This window comes from Myotis yumanensis, unplaced genomic scaffold (assembly GCF_028538775.1).
Source record: "Myotis yumanensis isolate MYYU_CA2020_CCGP unplaced genomic scaffold, mMyoYum1.0.hap1 SCAF_9, whole genome shotgun sequence".
In the NCBI taxonomy this organism is placed as follows: Eukaryota; Metazoa; Chordata; class Mammalia; order Chiroptera; family Vespertilionidae; genus Myotis; species Myotis yumanensis.
Window position 1 is genome coordinate 62212942 of NW_027223760.1, and position 18351 is coordinate 62231292.

At 43.0% G+C, this 18351-nt stretch overlaps 1 protein-coding gene across 7 annotated transcripts in view; it reads right to left on the minus strand.

The window, feature by feature from the left end:
- The window catches only part of OSBPL3 (oxysterol binding protein like 3), a 143794-nt gene that overhangs the window by 42586 nt on the left and 82857 nt on the right, over window positions 1–18351 (minus strand). For 5 of the 7 annotated variants that reach the window (XM_070424448.1, XM_070424443.1, XM_070424444.1 and 2 more), the window contains 8 exons: window positions 14908–15024; window positions 14738–14791; window positions 13742–13855; window positions 10408–10575; window positions 9715–9835; window positions 7720–7823; window positions 7425–7517; window positions 5757–5913 (listed from right to left, as the gene is read on the minus strand). In XM_070424448.1, the coding sequence (XP_070280549.1) occupies window positions 5757–5913; window positions 7425–7517; window positions 7720–7823; window positions 9715–9835; window positions 10408–10575; window positions 13742–13855; window positions 14738–14791; window positions 14908–15024 (928 nt within the window). The remainder of the gene's footprint in view (window positions 1–5756; window positions 5914–7424; window positions 7518–7719; window positions 7824–9714; window positions 9836–10407; window positions 10576–13741; window positions 13856–14737; window positions 14792–14907; window positions 15025–18351) is intronic. The other 2 variants (XM_070424449.1, XM_070424447.1) reach the window with 1 other exon arrangement.

Sequence of the window (18351 nt, forward strand, 5' to 3'; positions counted from 1 at the left end):
ACCAACAGTGGGCTCCCACACCAGCCCTGGGTTCCTCCCAGCTCCATCCCTTACTCCCTGAATGACTCTGGACAAGTGCATGGTGGACCTGAACTCCAGTTACCTCATGTGTGGATGGGGACGATGATAGCATTTACTTTGTGTGGATGGGGACGATGATAGCATTTACTTTGTAAGACTGAGATAATGCACTTAACCCAATGCAAAGCATACAATAAATCATAAATGTTACTGCAATAGTAATGGCGATGGAGAGGAAAGAAAACAGGACAATGTGAGTGGTGAACAGCCTCCTGAAACGCAGCAGCAGTTTCAGGAGGATTCTTCGGTCTTTTGCCAGGACAATACCGATAAACAACCGCATTCAGGTACAGGTTCCATGAATGTGGCATCGACCAGAATCTACTGAGCAGCAAAAGAGCAGCCTCAGCAGGAAAGCAACAGCCCCCGCAGTTAAGAACGGCATCTCATGTCTATTAGACAGGCACTGCCCGCCTTTGCAACTCCTCAGGATCCAGCGCCCAGCTGAGCGGATCCCTGGGGGGTACCGCTTCACTGTCATTTCTTAAATTGAGGTATAATTGGTAATATAGCATTAGTTTCAGGTGTACAAGAAAATGGTTCGATATTTGTACACATTTCAAAATGATCACCACAATAAATCTAGTTAGCATTCGTTACAATTTTTTTCACTGTCCTATTTATTGCTCTAAATTAAATAAATGTGGCACTCGGCTGGCTGCCACTTTGCTAATCAGTTCCTCTGGCTTTCAGAGGCCTGCACTAAAGCTAGGCAGTCAACCAAGCTAGAAGATTCCTATTACAATTTTTAACTTGGCAGAACACACACCTTTTGGTACAAAATGTATAGCGGACAAGACTGTGGTGGACACTAAGTAAGCCGAAAGAAACTCATATAGTCACCATATTTAATTTTAAGGTCAAAGCCACCTGACAAAGTGACTCAGAAGACCAGATCCCCATGCACTAAATTTCTTAAATGACTGCTGAGGCCCACTCAGAGGACAATAATACAGTGCTTTACAGCAGTCTCCTGACCCAGCACATAGAGCAGTGGCTAAAGGCTGCTCACAGGAGACCATATTTATATTAATCGTTAAGAATCTCAGAGGTCAGGAATATTCCCTGTGACAGGAGTGTTCTCTTACTAATTTCTAACATGATGCTAGAGAAAAAGAAAAAGAAAGATACTGGGGTAGCACACCTATGGGTATCTGATAATGAACAAGACCACATGGAAAGTCTTAGATGCTCAACTACAAAGACCCTCACAGACCAGGAAGTTCACTGCCACATAGAAGGACCAGCATCTCCTGGTCACAAGGCCTTTGGCCCATGCTTCTCAGATCTGAGCATTTGCTGTCTCATAAAGCAGTCCACTCTTCTGGGGTAAGAAAGTCCTTTGTGCTCCTATGTTGACATTTACCCTGGTGTCTCCTCATTGGCCTCTTTCTTGGGGCTTTCAAATATTGGAAGGCAATTACGGCATCTCTGTTCACTCATCTTATTCCCAGGCTGTCTTTAGCCATTTCTCACACCTCCTCACTGTACTGAGAGAGTGGATACAAGTTGACCTTCTGACAAAATGGAATGCCATAAGCATCATACAGTTGACTTAGTGATCTCTACCTTCCCGTTTCTGCCGGCTTCCGTACTGTCTTCCCGCCCCCAATATATTTTTTATTGATTTCAGAGAGGAAGGGAGTGGGATAGATAGACAGAAACATCAATGATGAGAGAGAACCACTGATTAGCTGCCTCCTGCACACCCCACACTGGGGATTGAGCCCACAACCCGGGCATGTGCCTTGACCAGGAATTGAACCATGACCTCCTGGTTTATAGGTCAACACTCAAACACTGAGCTACGCCAGCTAGGTCCATGCTATCTTTTATTGAGTTAAGTGGTGAGAGTATAGACAGCAATGTTTGGATAGCCAAGGCTGGTACTGAAGGACACCCATACTCTTAACTTACCTGAGCTTTATTTCTTAATATGCCCCTTCTCTAGAAGTTTCTCAGAAAAGAATAAGATCTTGAGGAAGACACACAAATCACGGACATCACCTCCCTGGTGGCAGTCTGGTACGAGGTTAAGAAAGTTTGTAACAAGGCAAACAGGAGCCAACATCCTACTCTACCACTTAGTTACTGTTTAGATGTTGGACAAATTCTCAGTTTCCACATCTGCATGTGTGGAGAGTGCCCATATCTCAAGAATGCTCTAAGGAAACAGTGAGAAAGCGTGCCACTGTATAGCATCCAACCCACAGTAGGACACATTGTTTATCTTTCCCTGTTTAATGGAAACCACATTTTGGTGAATTTTCTTTAAAATGTTAATATACCTAAAATATCTCCTAAAGCAGTCCACTCTTCTGGGGTGGTTTCATCTTTTGTAATCTGCATCCCCTAATTTCCAAACCTCACAGAATGTCCATGGTTTTAAAATACTTTCTAACCCATATTTTATCTAAAAGATTCTTTAAGTGTAAACACACTGAGTAATTTCATTAAATGGTTCTACTTATTTACCCATTATTTACATAAATACAATTGCCCAGCAGATTTTTATGCCAAATTCTTATTATGTTTGATAAATAGTCTGGTTTTGCTTTAAGCCATATATATCTTTTAAGTGTTAATTGATGAAAATGACATCATTGTGACATACTTGGCTTTTTATGCAAAGCTTGCATAAGCTCAAAACCATTAGAAAATGACCACTCAACCACTGGGCAACCCTGGCTGGGACCCTGTGTTGAGTTTTAATTGGGTGGTCATGGGAGGGAACACAGCTCATGAGGCTTCGTGTGGAATTTACTGTCGCTAACCCCGCGGGCCTCAGCTGTTGTGGAGTAAGTGCGCCTGCACCTTTCCTGAGCACGGACCACCTTGACCTCGCCTAGGTATGTGGCAGCCCCGCAGCCAGCTGGCTTTCACAAAGCCCCAAAGAGGAGCAGCTGGCCAAGGCCATTAGAGACGAGTCCTCTGTCCCCCGGGGCCGAGTCCTCTGCGGGAGAACAGGATCAATGGACCCTGTTCCTACTGAGAAGCAGCCTCCTCGTGTAGGTAAAATGCAGGCATTTACCTCTGCTGGGAGGCAGCATTTTCTCATTTTTAAAAAGACAGTTCATATTATTAAAAAGTAAAGGTGTTTTATAGGCATTCCTCCCGCAAAGCCTAACATGCAATGCCTAATTATAACTGACGCTTTAATAGTAGAGGACACATGGGGGAGGGGGGAGAAGAGCTTTAAAGGGTCAGGACAGGTAATTCTGCCCATTTCACAGATGGACCGTACTGCAGCACTGCAAAACGCTGACAAAGTTCCAGCGAGAGCGAGGGCAAGAGTTTGAGGTAGGAATCTGCAAAGAGCATGACATGGCTTCCCCATAACCAACATGTGTTAGGTATGTAGACTAAGGAAAAAAAGAGAGCTAAAGTAATTAATAACAGGAAAGAAGAGGAATACTGGTCCAGGAGAGCAAGGCAATAGAGAGAAAGTCTGCCTGGCTGGTGTGGCTCAGTGGTTGAGCATCAACCCAGGAACCAAGAGGTCACGGTTTAATTCTGGGCAGGACACATGCCCGAGTTGTGGGCTCAATCCCAGTAGGGGGCGTGCAGGAGGCAGCTGATCCATGAGTCTCTCTCATCATTGATGCTTCTATCTCTCTCTCCCTCCCCCTTCCTCTCTCTCTAAAATCAATAAAAATATTTTAAAAAAACATAGGGGGAATGTCTTATTTCCTACTGCAAGCACAGCCCTCCCATTTAAAAATATTTAACCTATTTTCTTCTTTAAAAATGATTAATATATGAAATTAAAAAAAGATAAACACAAAGAAGATAATAAGTGTTACATCTCAGCCTCCATCATGAAAATACTGGTGTATATCCATTCAGACTTTTGAGTATGCCTATACACACCAGGTTTATATAGTTTTTTTCTGAAAAAAATGGGATCATACCTATAGATTGTTTTGTGACCTTGCATTTTTACTCACTGATATGCTATGAGCTTCTTCCTTCCTGTCTCTATGAAAATAGCCCTGGCTACCCCATGGAAGGGCAGCAAGCCACCAGGTGAGGAGTACAGACCCTGGGGTCAGGCGGGTGAGGATTCAACTCTCAAATTGGCTATTTTCTACCATGTGACCTGCAGGAAGTTTTTTGGCTTCTCCAAGCCTCCGGTTTCTTACCTGTGTAATGGAGGTTACACTAACACCTAACTCCCTAGGTTGTTGCTAGAATTAAATGAAATACAGTGTGAGAAAAATGCTTAACACTACCTGACAGACAACTCTGAGCTCAAAATAAGCTATTATTATTATTATTATTATTATGTGGCTATTGACTATTCTATCATATGATTATGTTACATTAAAAAAATACAGTCCCTCTGTTTGGGGCATTTAGGTGACCTCTAATTTATTTTTACTTTTCAATTTTGAAGTCATTATGGACTCATAAGAAGTGGCAAAAACAGTACAGAGAAGTTCTGGGTACCCTACATCCAATTTCCCACAGTGTAATATCGTACATAATTATGGTACAATATCGAAACCGGGAAATTGACATTGGGATTGACTGCTCTTACTCAGATTTCACCATTTTACATGCTCTTATTTATGTATATTTGTATAAATATGAGTCAATGTAATTTTGTCATTTGTGTAGATTTGTGGAGCCACCACCAGAATCAGGATACAGAACTATTATCACCACCAACATCCCTCTTGCTACTTCTTTATAATCACACCCATACTTTCCCCCTTTCCTCCTTATCTGTAACCTTGGGCGATCATTAATCTCTTCTCCATCTCTGTAATTTTATCACTTCAAAAGTGTTAGCAAGTGGAATCATACACTATGTAACCTTTTGAGATTGAGTATTTTCAGTCAGCATAATGCCCCTGAGGTTCCTTCAACTCTTGTATAACCAAAGTCTACTCCCTTTCATGGCTGAGTAGTATTCCATTGTATGGATATACCATGGTTTGTTTAACCATTCATCTGTTGAAGAACATTTGGGTTGTTTCAGTTTTTGGCTAATACAAATAAACTTGCTTTGAACGCATGTATAAAGGTATTTGTGTGGAGTTAAGTGTACATTTTCTCTGGGATAAACGCCCAGGAATGTGAATGTTGGGTTGCATGGTGTGTTTATTTTCATATAAAATTGCCGAACTTCTGTCCAGAGTGGCTATATCATATTGCATTGCCACCAGCATTTGGTACTATCAGTATTTTTTTTTTTAACGTTAGCTATTCTTATAGGTGTGTGGTAATATCATGGTTTTAATTTCCATTTCCTACTGGCTAATGATGTTGAACATTTATTCCTAGTTTTTGATGTGATAAACAATGCTAAAATGAATATCTTTATTTGAATAAATTTTAAGTTAATTCCTACAAATGAATTCTTTAAAGTGCAGTTGCTAAATAGGCAGATTTTTTTTAAAGTACCAATTTACATCCCTATCAGCAGCATATAAATTACTCAGCTTTTAAATCAGACCTAATGCTCTCACTCTCCCCTAATAAGTTTAAAAGACACTTCTTAGGGAAATTTTAAAAAAAAAAAAGGTTGCCTAAAATCTCAAAAGGGAAATTTAAAAAAAAAAAGGTTGCCTAAAATCTGAAAAGATCAGGAAATTAACCAACTGAGGTCCTTCTCCAAGGACAGCCCACATTCAGACATGCGCTTATTAATATTTTCATTAAACACGTACCTTTATGGGCAATATGACACAGATCTTCTTGCATTTTAGAAAACTCAGATGAGGTTTCAGAGCCATCAGAATTATTTTTCTCTTCTCCAAAATCTAGTGTCGACAAATTAGGATTGGAAGAATGCAGTCTTTGTGGGCCACCAAAAGGTTTAGGGACCTAAAGTAACACCAAAAGGAGATATTTCTTTACAGATGCAAATTGCTCAGAATATTTACTTGTTTCTAAGATTGGAAAGTAGTAAGAAAAGGTCAATATGTAGGAAAGTCTTACTATTGAATGATTACTCGTAAGAAAAATAAATGAAAATTCAGGAAAGCACTTTCTACCACAAGTTGTACTGGCTTCTTGCAAAAATTAAAATGTGTGAAAGCCCTAACTAGTTTGGCTCAGGGGTTGAGCGTGGGCTTGCAGACTGAATGATCCTGGTTGGATTCCAGTCAGGGCACATGCCTGGGTTGTGGGCTCGATGCCCAGTAGGGGGCATACAGGAGGCAGCCAATCAATGATGCTCATCATTGATGTTTCTATTTCCCTCTCCTTCTCCCTTCCTCTCTGAAATCAATAAAAATATACTTTTTAAAGAATGGGTAAGAAAGCACATATAATATAGTCTGCCTTTATCTGTGGGGATATGTTTAAAGACCCCATGGACACCTGAAACTGTGGATAATACTGAACCATACAGGCAGGCAATTTAAAACTTATGAATTGTTTATTTTCGGAATCTACCTTTTCATGTTTTTGGACTGCGGTTCACTGTGGAAAACCAAAACCACAGAAAGCAAAACTGCAGTTTAGGGGAGACCGATATATTCTCTGGAAATGATAGAAGCATTAAAGCCATAGGTTGAAAATGATGGCTAAAGCTGCCAGGCTCTTCCTCATTATATTGAGTTCCTTCCTCCCAGCAATAATCATCCAGTGTCTAGCTTGTTAATAGTGGATAGGTTTAAAAATGTTTTCTTTGTTTGCCCTTGGTGCTTCTAGAAAATGAACTAACTTCTCACATATTTGTACACAAATCACTCTTTACTTTGAAAGTATTTAGGTTCAACCCATAAAGTGCTTTGAACCAAAGAGTCTACAAAAATACAGCAGATGACTTATCTGTAACTTTCTGATTTATCTGGACCCGAATATTGTTGCAATTTAACATGCAATGGCCAAGCTGCAAATCTTGGGCTCCGGCTTAGCTATGCATTGGGAAAGTCAGCAGCTAGTGTAACACAGTAAACCTCTGACGGGAAAATTGGAGACAAGAAGCAAAATAGTATCTGCACAATGTGCTGTTCCCAGAAACTCCAGCCCGTGGGCTCAGAGGTTGAGGACCCCACTGAGCAGCAGCAAAAGAGGCGGGTCAGAGCACCTACCCAAGCAGGGAAGCGAGCAGGCAGGCTAAGCATTAAAGAATGAGAAGCTAAAGCCCTTGAAATGGCTCTAGTCCGTCCAACCTCATGCCATTTCCCTTACCCAGTATTACAGGCCTGTCCTAGTGTCCAGAAAATCTCGGTGACCTAATTCCTCTCTCTGCACAGGGTATTTGATAGAATAATTAGAATCTTCACCTGTCTATTCTATTCTCCTACTTGAGTTCAAGTAGCCCCCAGCACGTGGAGTGCAGAGAAGGGCCAGTGGAGGAGCCAGTCCCCTGGGGAAGCAGTGGTTACCTGTAGTGTTCCTTTAGCATCTTTGCCAATAGCTCGGGACCGCCACCTCCTGTGCGATCTTTTCTCCTTTTTGGGACTTTCAAAAGCTCCACCCTTTGTTTCAAAATGGGAAAGAGAGCACAGACAGTAAGATCCACCAACCAACAGGGGAAAATGCACAGCAAAGTAACCACCTCCATCCCCTTAAACTTGGCCAAGCACCGGACCAGACAACATCCATTGTTAGTGAAAGGCGGGGAGGAGAAAGGAAAGCAGGAGAGCACCAGGATGCAAACAGAAGAGGGACCTGGCTCACCTGGATGGCGTTGATAGCAGGTGCCGAATACGTCCGATGCAGGACGTCCATGCTCTGCAGGAGCTGGCTCATTTCCACCAGGTAGGAGTGGCAGTGTGCCAGGTCTGCGGGAGAAAAGCAAAAGGCCGGCTCAGGGGCACTTATCTGGCTTTTAGGCATCGCTGTGCTAGCACAGCTACTTTTCTCATTTATTGGTATCTGATGTGCACCTGTTAGGACAGGAAATTTGACTTCCTTTTTTACAGGAGAGGCAGTAGACTGTCGTGGTTAAAGGTATGGATCTGGAGAACCAGACTGCCTCCATTTGAATGCACTTCATGAACTGTGACTCTTTGGCAGATTATGTAACTGCCGCGTGCCTCAGTTTTCTCATCTGGAAAGTGGGGATAATTATACACCTAGCTCACAGTTGTGAGTTAAATGAGCTAATATATGCAGTGTGCTTTTAGAGTGCTGGCACATTGTAAGCACAAACTAAGCCATCATCATCATCACTTCTAGTATTGCAATAACAGGGCGCCACTGTCCGCTTATAAGGACCTGGTACAGGTTAAATGGTGCACTTCTGCAGACTGACCTAAGAGGACCTAAGATATTCTCGGACCAGTTCCTGGGTCACTAACTCAAAAATTGTCCTCAATTTGCTGTTTACTGGGTGACACCAGCTGTGTCTGCTGAGGAATCAAAGCCCAAATGCATTAAGACAGTGGCTCTTGCCCTGACTGGTTTGGCTCAGTGGATAGAGCGTCAGCCTGTGGACTGAAGGGTCCCAGGTTTGATTCCAGTCAAGGGCATGTACCTTGGTTGCGGGCACATCCCCAGTAGGGGGTGTGCAGGAGGCAGCTGATCGATGTTTCTCTCTCATCGATGTTTCTAACTCTATCCCTCTCCCTTCCTCTCTGTAAAAAATCAACAAAAAAATATATTAAAAAAAAACAAAAACAACGACAGTGGCTCTCAAACTCTGGGGCCAGCAGAATCACCCGGAGAACCTGTACAATCACAGATCGCTGGGGTCCACCTCGGTTTCTGACTCAGACTATCGGGGTTGGGCCTGAGACTCTGCATTTCTAAGTTCAAAGGCCAGGCCAGTGCTGTTGGTCCATCCCCTGGAATAATACTTCACGGACTACTGTTACTCAGTGAAGCTCGAGAGTGATATTTACTGAGAGGGCAAAGCCTACATGGCCCTACATGGTAGTATCACTCACCAGAAGCAAATGCACTTTTCAAGGCTACCACCCAGTGCCTTTCTCTAACAGTGGTTCTCAGTCATGGCTACACCTTACAATCAACTGGGGAAATTGTTTAAATGTCCAAGTCCCACCCCCAAACCATTAAAGCAGAACACCTACAATCCCACAGGTGACTATTCTGTTATTTAGTTCCCTGGGCGATTCTTAGCTAATTATGGTTGAGAACACTGAGCAGCCTATGGCAACAGTCGTCAATCCTGGCTCCTTATTAGAATCACTTAGGGAACTTTAAAAAATCAGTGATGCCAGGGCCCTACTCCAAACCAACTGAAAGAGATTCTTCGGGGGAGGGGCCCGGGCACGGGTTTCTTGCATTTTGAAAGACTCTAATGTGATTCCAATGTGCAGCCAGGGCAGAGAACACCTGTTTTGTGTGGGTCTCTGCTGGCCTCTAGAACAGTGATTCTCAATCCTTTTTGGCATTTAAACAAATAGAAAGCATGCAGACCCCACCCTGGAGGCTGTGGTTGAATAAGCCCACGTGGAAATCAGCATCAGTACTTGAAGGATAGAAAAGAAAAGCTGTCTGCATGCACACCCCCCCCTCCCCCCCGCCTCCCGCCCCCCGGCAATGAGGAGAGTGTTCTTTGTTCATCACGAGTGCAAACTCAATCAGCTAAACAGGAGCGGGAGTGTGGACAGTGATGGGCGGGATACAAGTGCGCCCGAGGTGTCAATGCTGAACCCGGTCGATCCACGAGTGAGGAGGGAGAGAGGCCGAGGTGTCCAGTCGCCCTACCTTTCGAGCACTGCTCCATGTCCTCCGAAGACTGCAACCACAATGGGACGCGAATCTCTCCACAGGAAAAGGATAAATTGCCTCCGGTTTGAAACGAGTTCTGCTTTGATATACTGCTACGCTGTTCCACAGATGACAAGAACACAGTACAAATGAAGACACAGCCCGTGGGAACACTCTAAGGTCAAAGGATAGCCACGTGGGCTAGTCCCTAAGGGAAGCCATCTGCCTGGTGGGCAAAGAAGCTTCTAGCAAAGCCCTCCAGTGAAGAACCTGGCTCTGGCTGTCACCCGGCCAGGCCAGGAGGCCTTGGACTGCAGTCCTTCTATCCAACGATAATCATATCAAAATCACGATAAATGTTGGGGGACTTTGCAATCCCACGTGGCTATCAATGCACCGACTGCATTTTACAACCAGATAAGAAAACCAAAGTCAAGCTGGTCAAGAGGAAGGTGGAGCATGCGGGGTATAAAGTGCCTCTTCACACACTACTCTCCAGCTGTCGTCCCAGAGGGAACACGCTCCCTGGCCCTGGTGACTCACGGGACCAACAGGCTCATTAAATACCAGCTCAGGCTTCCCTGCTCCTCCCCTCCAACCATTCCTTCCTCAGACCCAGCCCCCTCCCCCAGGGGGACTCCCCCACCCAGAGCGACCCCTTTGTTAGGGTCATTACTGGCAAACTATTACCTTCCGACTTGAGAGGGAGTCCGAGACCCCAGGCGCGGAGTCTGTGACGGAGGGCCCCGGGAAGAAGTGGTTCACTTCGTGGGGAAACATGGCGATCTCATTCTGACGATACATCCGATGGTGGCGGAGTTTGGACACCCACTCGTCAAAGGCATCATCTGACTTGACCTACATTGTGTTAGGTTGGAAGAAGGAAATAAGAGTGTCTCTCAAGAGCGTTACTGGCGCACGTAGAAATGTAGAAATGCCAGCTTATTGACTTAGTTTACATTATGTGATCTATGGGACAAGTTGAGGAGGAAAGAGAGTAAAAATGGTTTTGTAAACTAAACATTTAGGTTTTCTATGAAAGGGTCCAGCTGCTACACTAATAGTAGGAAAGTAAAACAGTATCAGTTATAGTGAACAACAAATAAAACTGAACTTTATATTTCTCTGTCTCAAAGCATTTCCAAGTCCTGTGTGTCAGCTTATGCTATCCCTGCTTAAAATATTAGCACCCTGTTTTCTTTTTAAACTCTTTCATAATTTGGACTTTTCAGATCAATCTTCTCTGAACTGGAATGACTTAGCAAATTCTTCCTAAAATATTTAACCTTGTAAACCTCTGTCAGAGGATCCATTGCTGAGGAATATGTTAATGAATATGAAGGTTATTTGAAAGAACATTTCTCCTGCTCTCAGAAATAGAAAGAATCTGATAAAGTATTATTGGAGATTTCCAGGGTTTTTCAAACTCACACACAGGAACATTTAGCTATTCTTGCCCTGGCCGGTGTGGCTCAGTTGGTTGGGCATCGTCCCATGTATCAGGAGGTTGCTGGTTCAATTTCCCATCAAGACACAACATTGATTGGCTGCCTCCTGCACACCCCCTACTGGGTTGTGGGCTTAATCCCCAGCAGGGAATGTGCAGGAGGCAGCCAATCAATATTACACTCTCACATAGATGTTTCTCTCTCTCCCTCTCCCTTCCTGTCTCTCTAAAAATCAATAGATTTCAAATGTTCATAAAAGTACTACAGAAAATACTACAAACACCTATACAGCATAGACATTTCTTAAGTCAATATTTTTGTGGGTGTGTGAGTATATTAAATATTTCCAAAATGAAAAAATGATAGATTCTTGTATATTAGAACACAGACTCATAGAGTAACAACTTATAATACCCCCAAAGGATGTGTAGTAGGTTCACTTCTAAGAAAAATTTAGGTCAATGCTGTTAAAATCTTTACAAATGCCACTGCTGAGAGCAAGGATGTGGAAATAAATGTCAGCTGCATCATTCACGTGGGAAATGGTAAGTTGGCTCTTATGTTTGTTGTGTTATTAGAAGTAAGTACAAGACTTAAAACCTCTCTAAGTGCTCTTGAATGTGTCATGTACAGGAAGAAGCAATACAAACAGGCTCATCTCTCCATCTCCCCTAAATTATGTCCTTGAAATAGATTTCATTTCCCAGGTGTGAATCTATGTCATCCTGTGCACCGATCTGCTCTCAGAGGCCCTTGAAAATCAGTGCCCAAAGTGCTCATCTGGACTCATTTTGTATTGGTTAAACAGGACAGGAAAATAAAAAGCACTTTGTTAAACAATGGACCAGGGATCTGTTTCAGCCCCTTAAATAGTTCTAGGACTGTGGGTGGACAGCCAAGTCACTCTGCTACCAGATCCCTCATCCATAAAATAAGAGAGAGGCACTGGATGACCCACATTTAAAACTGCCTGCGTAAGGCTACTAAGTAGGACCTTCTGATAACTACACGCACCTACACTGACAGTCACAGCTCATGTTCAAGAGAATGAGCAAGAAGCACAAACAGAACTTCAGCGGAATCAACTCATAGAAGTATGAAACTGTGTTGTCATGATATTAGCATGTCATGTGTCTTCAGGCATTCTAGTTCTTTAAAAATTAGGAATTAGAAATGACTTTTATTTGGTAAACTAGAATAGTGGATGAACAAGAACCTATAATTTCCTGGCCGTGTCAAAACACAGAACTAAAAGTCATTGAAGTACAAGGAGAAATGACCTAAATTATTGTAAAGAAGATTGACCATTTAAGTGGGGGTGGGGAAAATATTCTTTCTTAAAGCTTTCTTTTAAAGATAATAGGCCTCTGCTTCCTTTACTTCACACCAGTTGTTCTCAGCCAGGGGTGGATTGCCCCTCCCCCCAGGGACACTGGCGATGTCTGGAGAATTTTTTTGGTTGTCATAACTGGAGGGGGTTGTTACCAACATCTAGAGGCCAGGGATGCCACTCAACATCCTGCAATGCACAGGACAGGCCCCCATGGCAAAGAACCCTCCAGCCCACTATGTCACTAGCGCTGAGGGTAAGAAACCCTGCTTTACACAATTCACCGTACCCACAGGGAGAGGGCCCTGGGCTAGGAAGCAGAATGGACTTGACTGTCTTGTGTGGTCAATGGATCACATGTACATGTTACATGTCTATTTGCCCAAGCACCACACACATACAAGCCATGGGAGGACAGGGAGGTCATAATCTCATGCTTTCACTCTCCCAACCCTCAGCCCCCACTGCCAAGTCCAGATAATGTGCCCAAGTAAGAAAAAGTGTCTTAACATTTTCTAACTTCTAATATTTGGGTCCTGTCTAATAATTATATATAATAACTAAACTTACTGAGATTACTATGGGCCGGGCATTAGGCCAAGTTTTCTACATGAGGCCCTACAAGACGAGCACTATAATAATTCCCATTTTGGGGTGTGAGAAAACTGAGGCCTTCAGACATTAAATACTTTGCCAAAGGCCAAGAGCGAGTAAGTAGCCAGGTCAAGCATTGAACCACATCTGAACCTCCGAAGCTCTTGTCTCATGCTCTCAACCATCTCTCCCACCTGCAGGAGATGGGGACAGCAGGCAGTTAAGCAGCTTTGAGAAGTACTGTGGAGGCCCACACTTCAGGGGGAAATTCCTGGCATTCAATGCAATATGAGAAATTTAATGGAACCCATATAAAATTAGCCAAAGTTGTAAGTCAGGCTAAATATTAAATATTATATTTCAAGGAACATATTTTAACCTATGGTAAATGGCTCTTCACTACACATGGTACTGTATTTGGAAACATGAAGATGTTTGTATCATCGATCACTGCCATAACTACGAAGAGGTATTGGGGGATGCAGAGACAAGGATGCGAAACCTCCAGCAGTGTGGGCCATCAGAAATACTTTCATAGGGAAGGTCTACATGTGAGCTGGACATTCAGAAGTCTTCAAAAGGCACCGTCAATAGTGCTGCACTGCAACATAAAGCAGCTCTGCCCTGGAGCCAGCAGCCGGGAGGGGCTCACCTTCAGGTGGTAGATGTGCTCCTCCGTGTCCAGGTCTATGCACTTGGATGACTTCTTCACAGACATCACTGAGAGCCCCACATCGATGCAGCCGTGCAGCTTCTCTCTGTCGATCTGCAGAGGCAGGAGGAGGGCCCCTGAGAACCGGACGCCGCAGTGGTGGTAACATCCTGGACACCCCTTCACCTGCCACAGCCACTAACGGTCGCCCTAAGAACTCCGACTTATCAAGCACCCAGTGTGACCCAGTACTGAGTTCCAAGTGCTGCACAGGCGTCATCTTGTTTAATCTGTGCGGGGCTATGTAACAAATGGTTTACCCAGCCAGTAAGTGAGGAAGCAAGAAGGTGAGCCCGGTGGACTGACTCCACAGCAGCGAATGCACCTTTAACTGCACTTCCTCCCACAATTCTTGCTCCTGTTAAATTCACAGGGAAGTGATTTAAAAAGAGGGGTAGGGACAGGAAGCTAAGACAGGCTACTATGGGTCCAACATTACACCAAATGTTCTGTACGCAACTGTACAAGATGAGCACCGTAAAGGCGAGGAGAGGAAGGGGGATGGGAGAAGTGCTGGGTGAGAGAGGGGCCCCTACGAGGGGCAGAACCAAGGGGACCATCGTATCACCTTCACTAAGGGTTCTCCACCAAACCTCCCAGTCACCGTTACACTTGCCTTATGTCTTGCTCCTGTTATCTCGCTGCAAAAATGTCTTCTCCCACCCAGAGTACCCCTCAGCTGACCTAAGGCCAGCACAGACCCCTGGGTACACAGTAGGGTGTTGAGAGGAGCCCCCACCTCCACTCAGCAGGGGAACTGAGCCTACCTAGAACCCAGGGCTGGGGAGCAGCCACCCTGTTCCATATTACCCTTGTGGCTCTAGCTCAGAGAAATGGAATCCCGTCCCCCACCATGGACACAATCTCATTCATGAGTTGACAACAACAAGCCCTTCTGAATTTGTCAACAGCACATTGATGAACAAGGAGACTTACATCAGTTTGGCTCTTGGCATACTTCAAGATTCCTTTGTCCAGATAGAAGAATCTCTGTGGGGAAGGAAGTATAAATCACGAACACATACCATTTAAATGCCCGGTCTTCCCTTGGTCGCCATTTTCAACTTCAAATTAAAATACAGGTGAGGCCCAGGCCAGCGTCTTACCTTGTGCCAACCTTTCAGGGGCCACTTCCGCTTTTTCAGCAAAAATCCTTTCTGAACTGGTGGCTCCTGGGTGTAATTCACCTCTCCCCTCAGTCCTTCCACCACCTCCCAGCTGTCCTGTTCCAACAAGAGAGGTCATGCTAAATCACTGTCTTTCAAAACAATAATGACATTAAGAAGCACTTCGTTCTATCTGAAAATCCATCCAAGATGGTGAGCCTGGCTGGGTTGGTTGGGGAGAAGAAATTCAAATTTAATTTTTATACCATTCCTGGATTTTACAGTCTTAATGCTATAATTTAATGGCATCAAGTTTATTTAATTTTTTATTTCCCAACAAGGCTCTCTTACAAGGGAATGTTTCTCTCTCTTTTGGTGCTTGAACCTTGGCAACTACAGCTAGGGGTAAACTTCGCTGTTAAGTTCTATTTTTGTTCCCTTTGACATTATCACACAGTTACTGTTTACTCACCAGTAGACCTCAGTCTGAATTTTAACCAAAAGCTACAGACATGGGGATGGAAGTCGGGGTGGGCTGAGGTGGGAATGTAGGAAGACGGGCTTAAAAATTGGCTGAAAAGTTTCAGACCAGACGCAAGTTGGCAAACATGACAATGTGGTCAAATAATGTTTTAGTTGCAGGTTAATATCTTCAAATTCTAGTTATTTTAGTGAAAATCCTGAAGCATCCAAAAAATGCTTTTACAACAAGCATTTTGATCTTTTTTCCCCCCAGAAATTTTGTTCCTTTCCCCTTTCTTTTGTTTGCAATTTTGAAGATGTACAAACAATTGTTACAATTAATCTTCCATCGTTCCCTATTTAGGTTATTTCAAGTAACTGATTGAAAAAGAATTTTAAAAAGGAATGCAGCCCAGCCGGTGTGGCTCAGTGGTTGAGCATCAACCCACGAGCCAGGAGGTCACGGTTTGATTCCCAGTCAGAGCACATGCCCGGGTTTCAAGTTTGATCCCCAGTAGGGGCATGCAGGAGGTAACCAATGGGCGATTCTCATCATTGTTGTTTCTATCTCTCTCTCCCTTCCCCCTTCCTCTTTCTGAAATCAACAAAAACATTTTTTAAAAAGGAGTGCAAAAGAAAAACACTAAAAGTTCTGAAGAGTTATTTTTACATGCTCGACAACGCATAAATCATTGCAAAATTACCCCAAGATAGACCAAAATTGGCAGTACTTCAGTGCCTACGATAATGGAGTTTTGGGTTATTATTATTTTTACATTTTTATTGGAATGCACAAATCTTAGTATAACTGAATAAATTTATACACCTATATCCTTTGTAACTACCATCCAGATCAGAGAGAAAACATCTCGAACACAGGTAATTAAATTTTGACAAATATTCCCCGTTACTGAGATATTACTGGCATATAACATATAAGTAAGTTCAAGGCATAAAACATGATGGTTTAAATCACCTCCATTCCCTCACAGAATTACCACTTTTTCTGTTGGTGCAGATAACATTTAAGGTCTACTTTTCTTAACAACTTTCAGTACGTAATACAGTACTGTTAATTATAGTCACCATGCTGTACGTTAGATCCCCAGAACTTTTCATGTTATAGCTGGGCGTGTGTGCCATTTGACCAACATCTCCCCACCGCCCACCCCAACCCCCGGCCTGACAACCACCATTCTATTCTCTCTTTCTATTAGTTTGGCTTTTTTTTTAGATTCTGTATCTAAGTGTGAATGTATAGTATTTGTCTTTTTTTTCTGATTTATTTCACTTAGCATAATGTCCTCAACATCCATCCATGGTGTCACAAAAGGCAGGATCCTTCTTTTTATGGCTGAATAATATTTGTGTGTGTGTGTGTGTGTGTGTGTGTGTGTGTGTGTGAATGTTGTACAGTCTTTATCCATCCATCCATTAATGGACATTTGGATTGTTGTCAGGTCTTGGCTATTGTGAATAATGCTGCAATGAACATGGGGGTGCAGATATCTCTTCAAGAGACAAATATGTCCTTTAGCCAAGATTTCATGTTAACTTGCTCTTAGTCGAATCTCCAGCCTACAGGCAGGTGGTGTGGGTAGAAGCCAGAGGGGCTGGGAAATGGATAGTAAGTCTGGACCAGTACCAAGGGGCAGAAGCAATTAGACTCAAGTATCAGAAAAAGGTGATCTAATGGGAAACACAGGAAGTCCTGGGTGCTCTGGCTTGGTTTCCATGCTATCCTTAAGGCCAATACATGGGAAATGTCTGGTAACAAGAACACTGTCCTATGTTAGCAACTGAACTCTTTATATAACAATCCTGATAGATCTGCCTTCTATCTGACTGCACTTGACTGCGAATGCAGTTAGAGGTACATCCGAGAGTTTTAACATGGCGGCAGTCTCCCAGGATCTGGAGTTGTAAAAGGGAATTATTCAGTGGAAAAAGCAAAACTTCAATTCAGCACTTAAGTTAGAGAACATTTTCAGAAAAACAGCAACGTCAAATGAGATTTCTTTATAGTAATTATTAAAAGTCACTTAATGACATCCAGAAAATAAATGGAAAATACATATTATTAAGTGATGGAAAGGCACATATACACAATATTTTTCTGCTCATATTTGTTTCAGCTCAGAAAGCCATTCCTCAAAGTTTAAAATGTCTTACCTGTTAAAGCTTTAATTAATCTTAAAGGTCATAAAGTTAAAAATTCCACTTCCTCCAGGAAGCCTTCTTCAAATAAAGTACTATTTCATTCCTAGAAATATCAGGATTCCATTTACCTTTCCAATGACTAACCACTTATTTACTGGTAGGGTTTTCTCATCCCTACCGGACACTAGACTTCCTGAGGGTTAGAGTGTGTGTGGTTCACTTCTGAATTCCACAAAGCGCCTAGCCTGCACTGTGCACAGGATGCATCCCATCGGCAAGTGAATAAACTTGGTCCTGGCATAAGACTGCAAACAGATTATGTTCTTGGAATATCATGAATAGGCACGCATTGGAAGTGTACCAAATATATTTGGACCAAATGACTATTTACAAATCAAACACAGCACATTCGGATATGCGAAAGTGGGTGTGTGTACGTTATCATTGTTCAATGAAAATTTAAGGCTGAAAATCTTCTGGAACATGCTCTAAGGGAATCAAGTCCTTTCGATTTGTTTGTTTTAAGACTCCCAAGCAGAAGGTAACATGCAGAGTACTAATACGAGGCCATCATGCACATCTGCTCAATACATTCAATTCTGCAAAATGCAGCGTCAGGGGGGATGAAATGCCACAGCATACTTTACAAAATGGAAAAAAAAAGTGGATTGAGACCATACCTGTAGTTTAAAGGAAAAGAAGAGTTAAATTTCGATAATGTTTCCAGGATTCACAATAGGCCCCCATTCTCCTGAACTCTTGAGACGTAGGACATTCCTACCAAGGAGCCAATGTGGCGAGCAGGGAATTAGATGCGGTTTG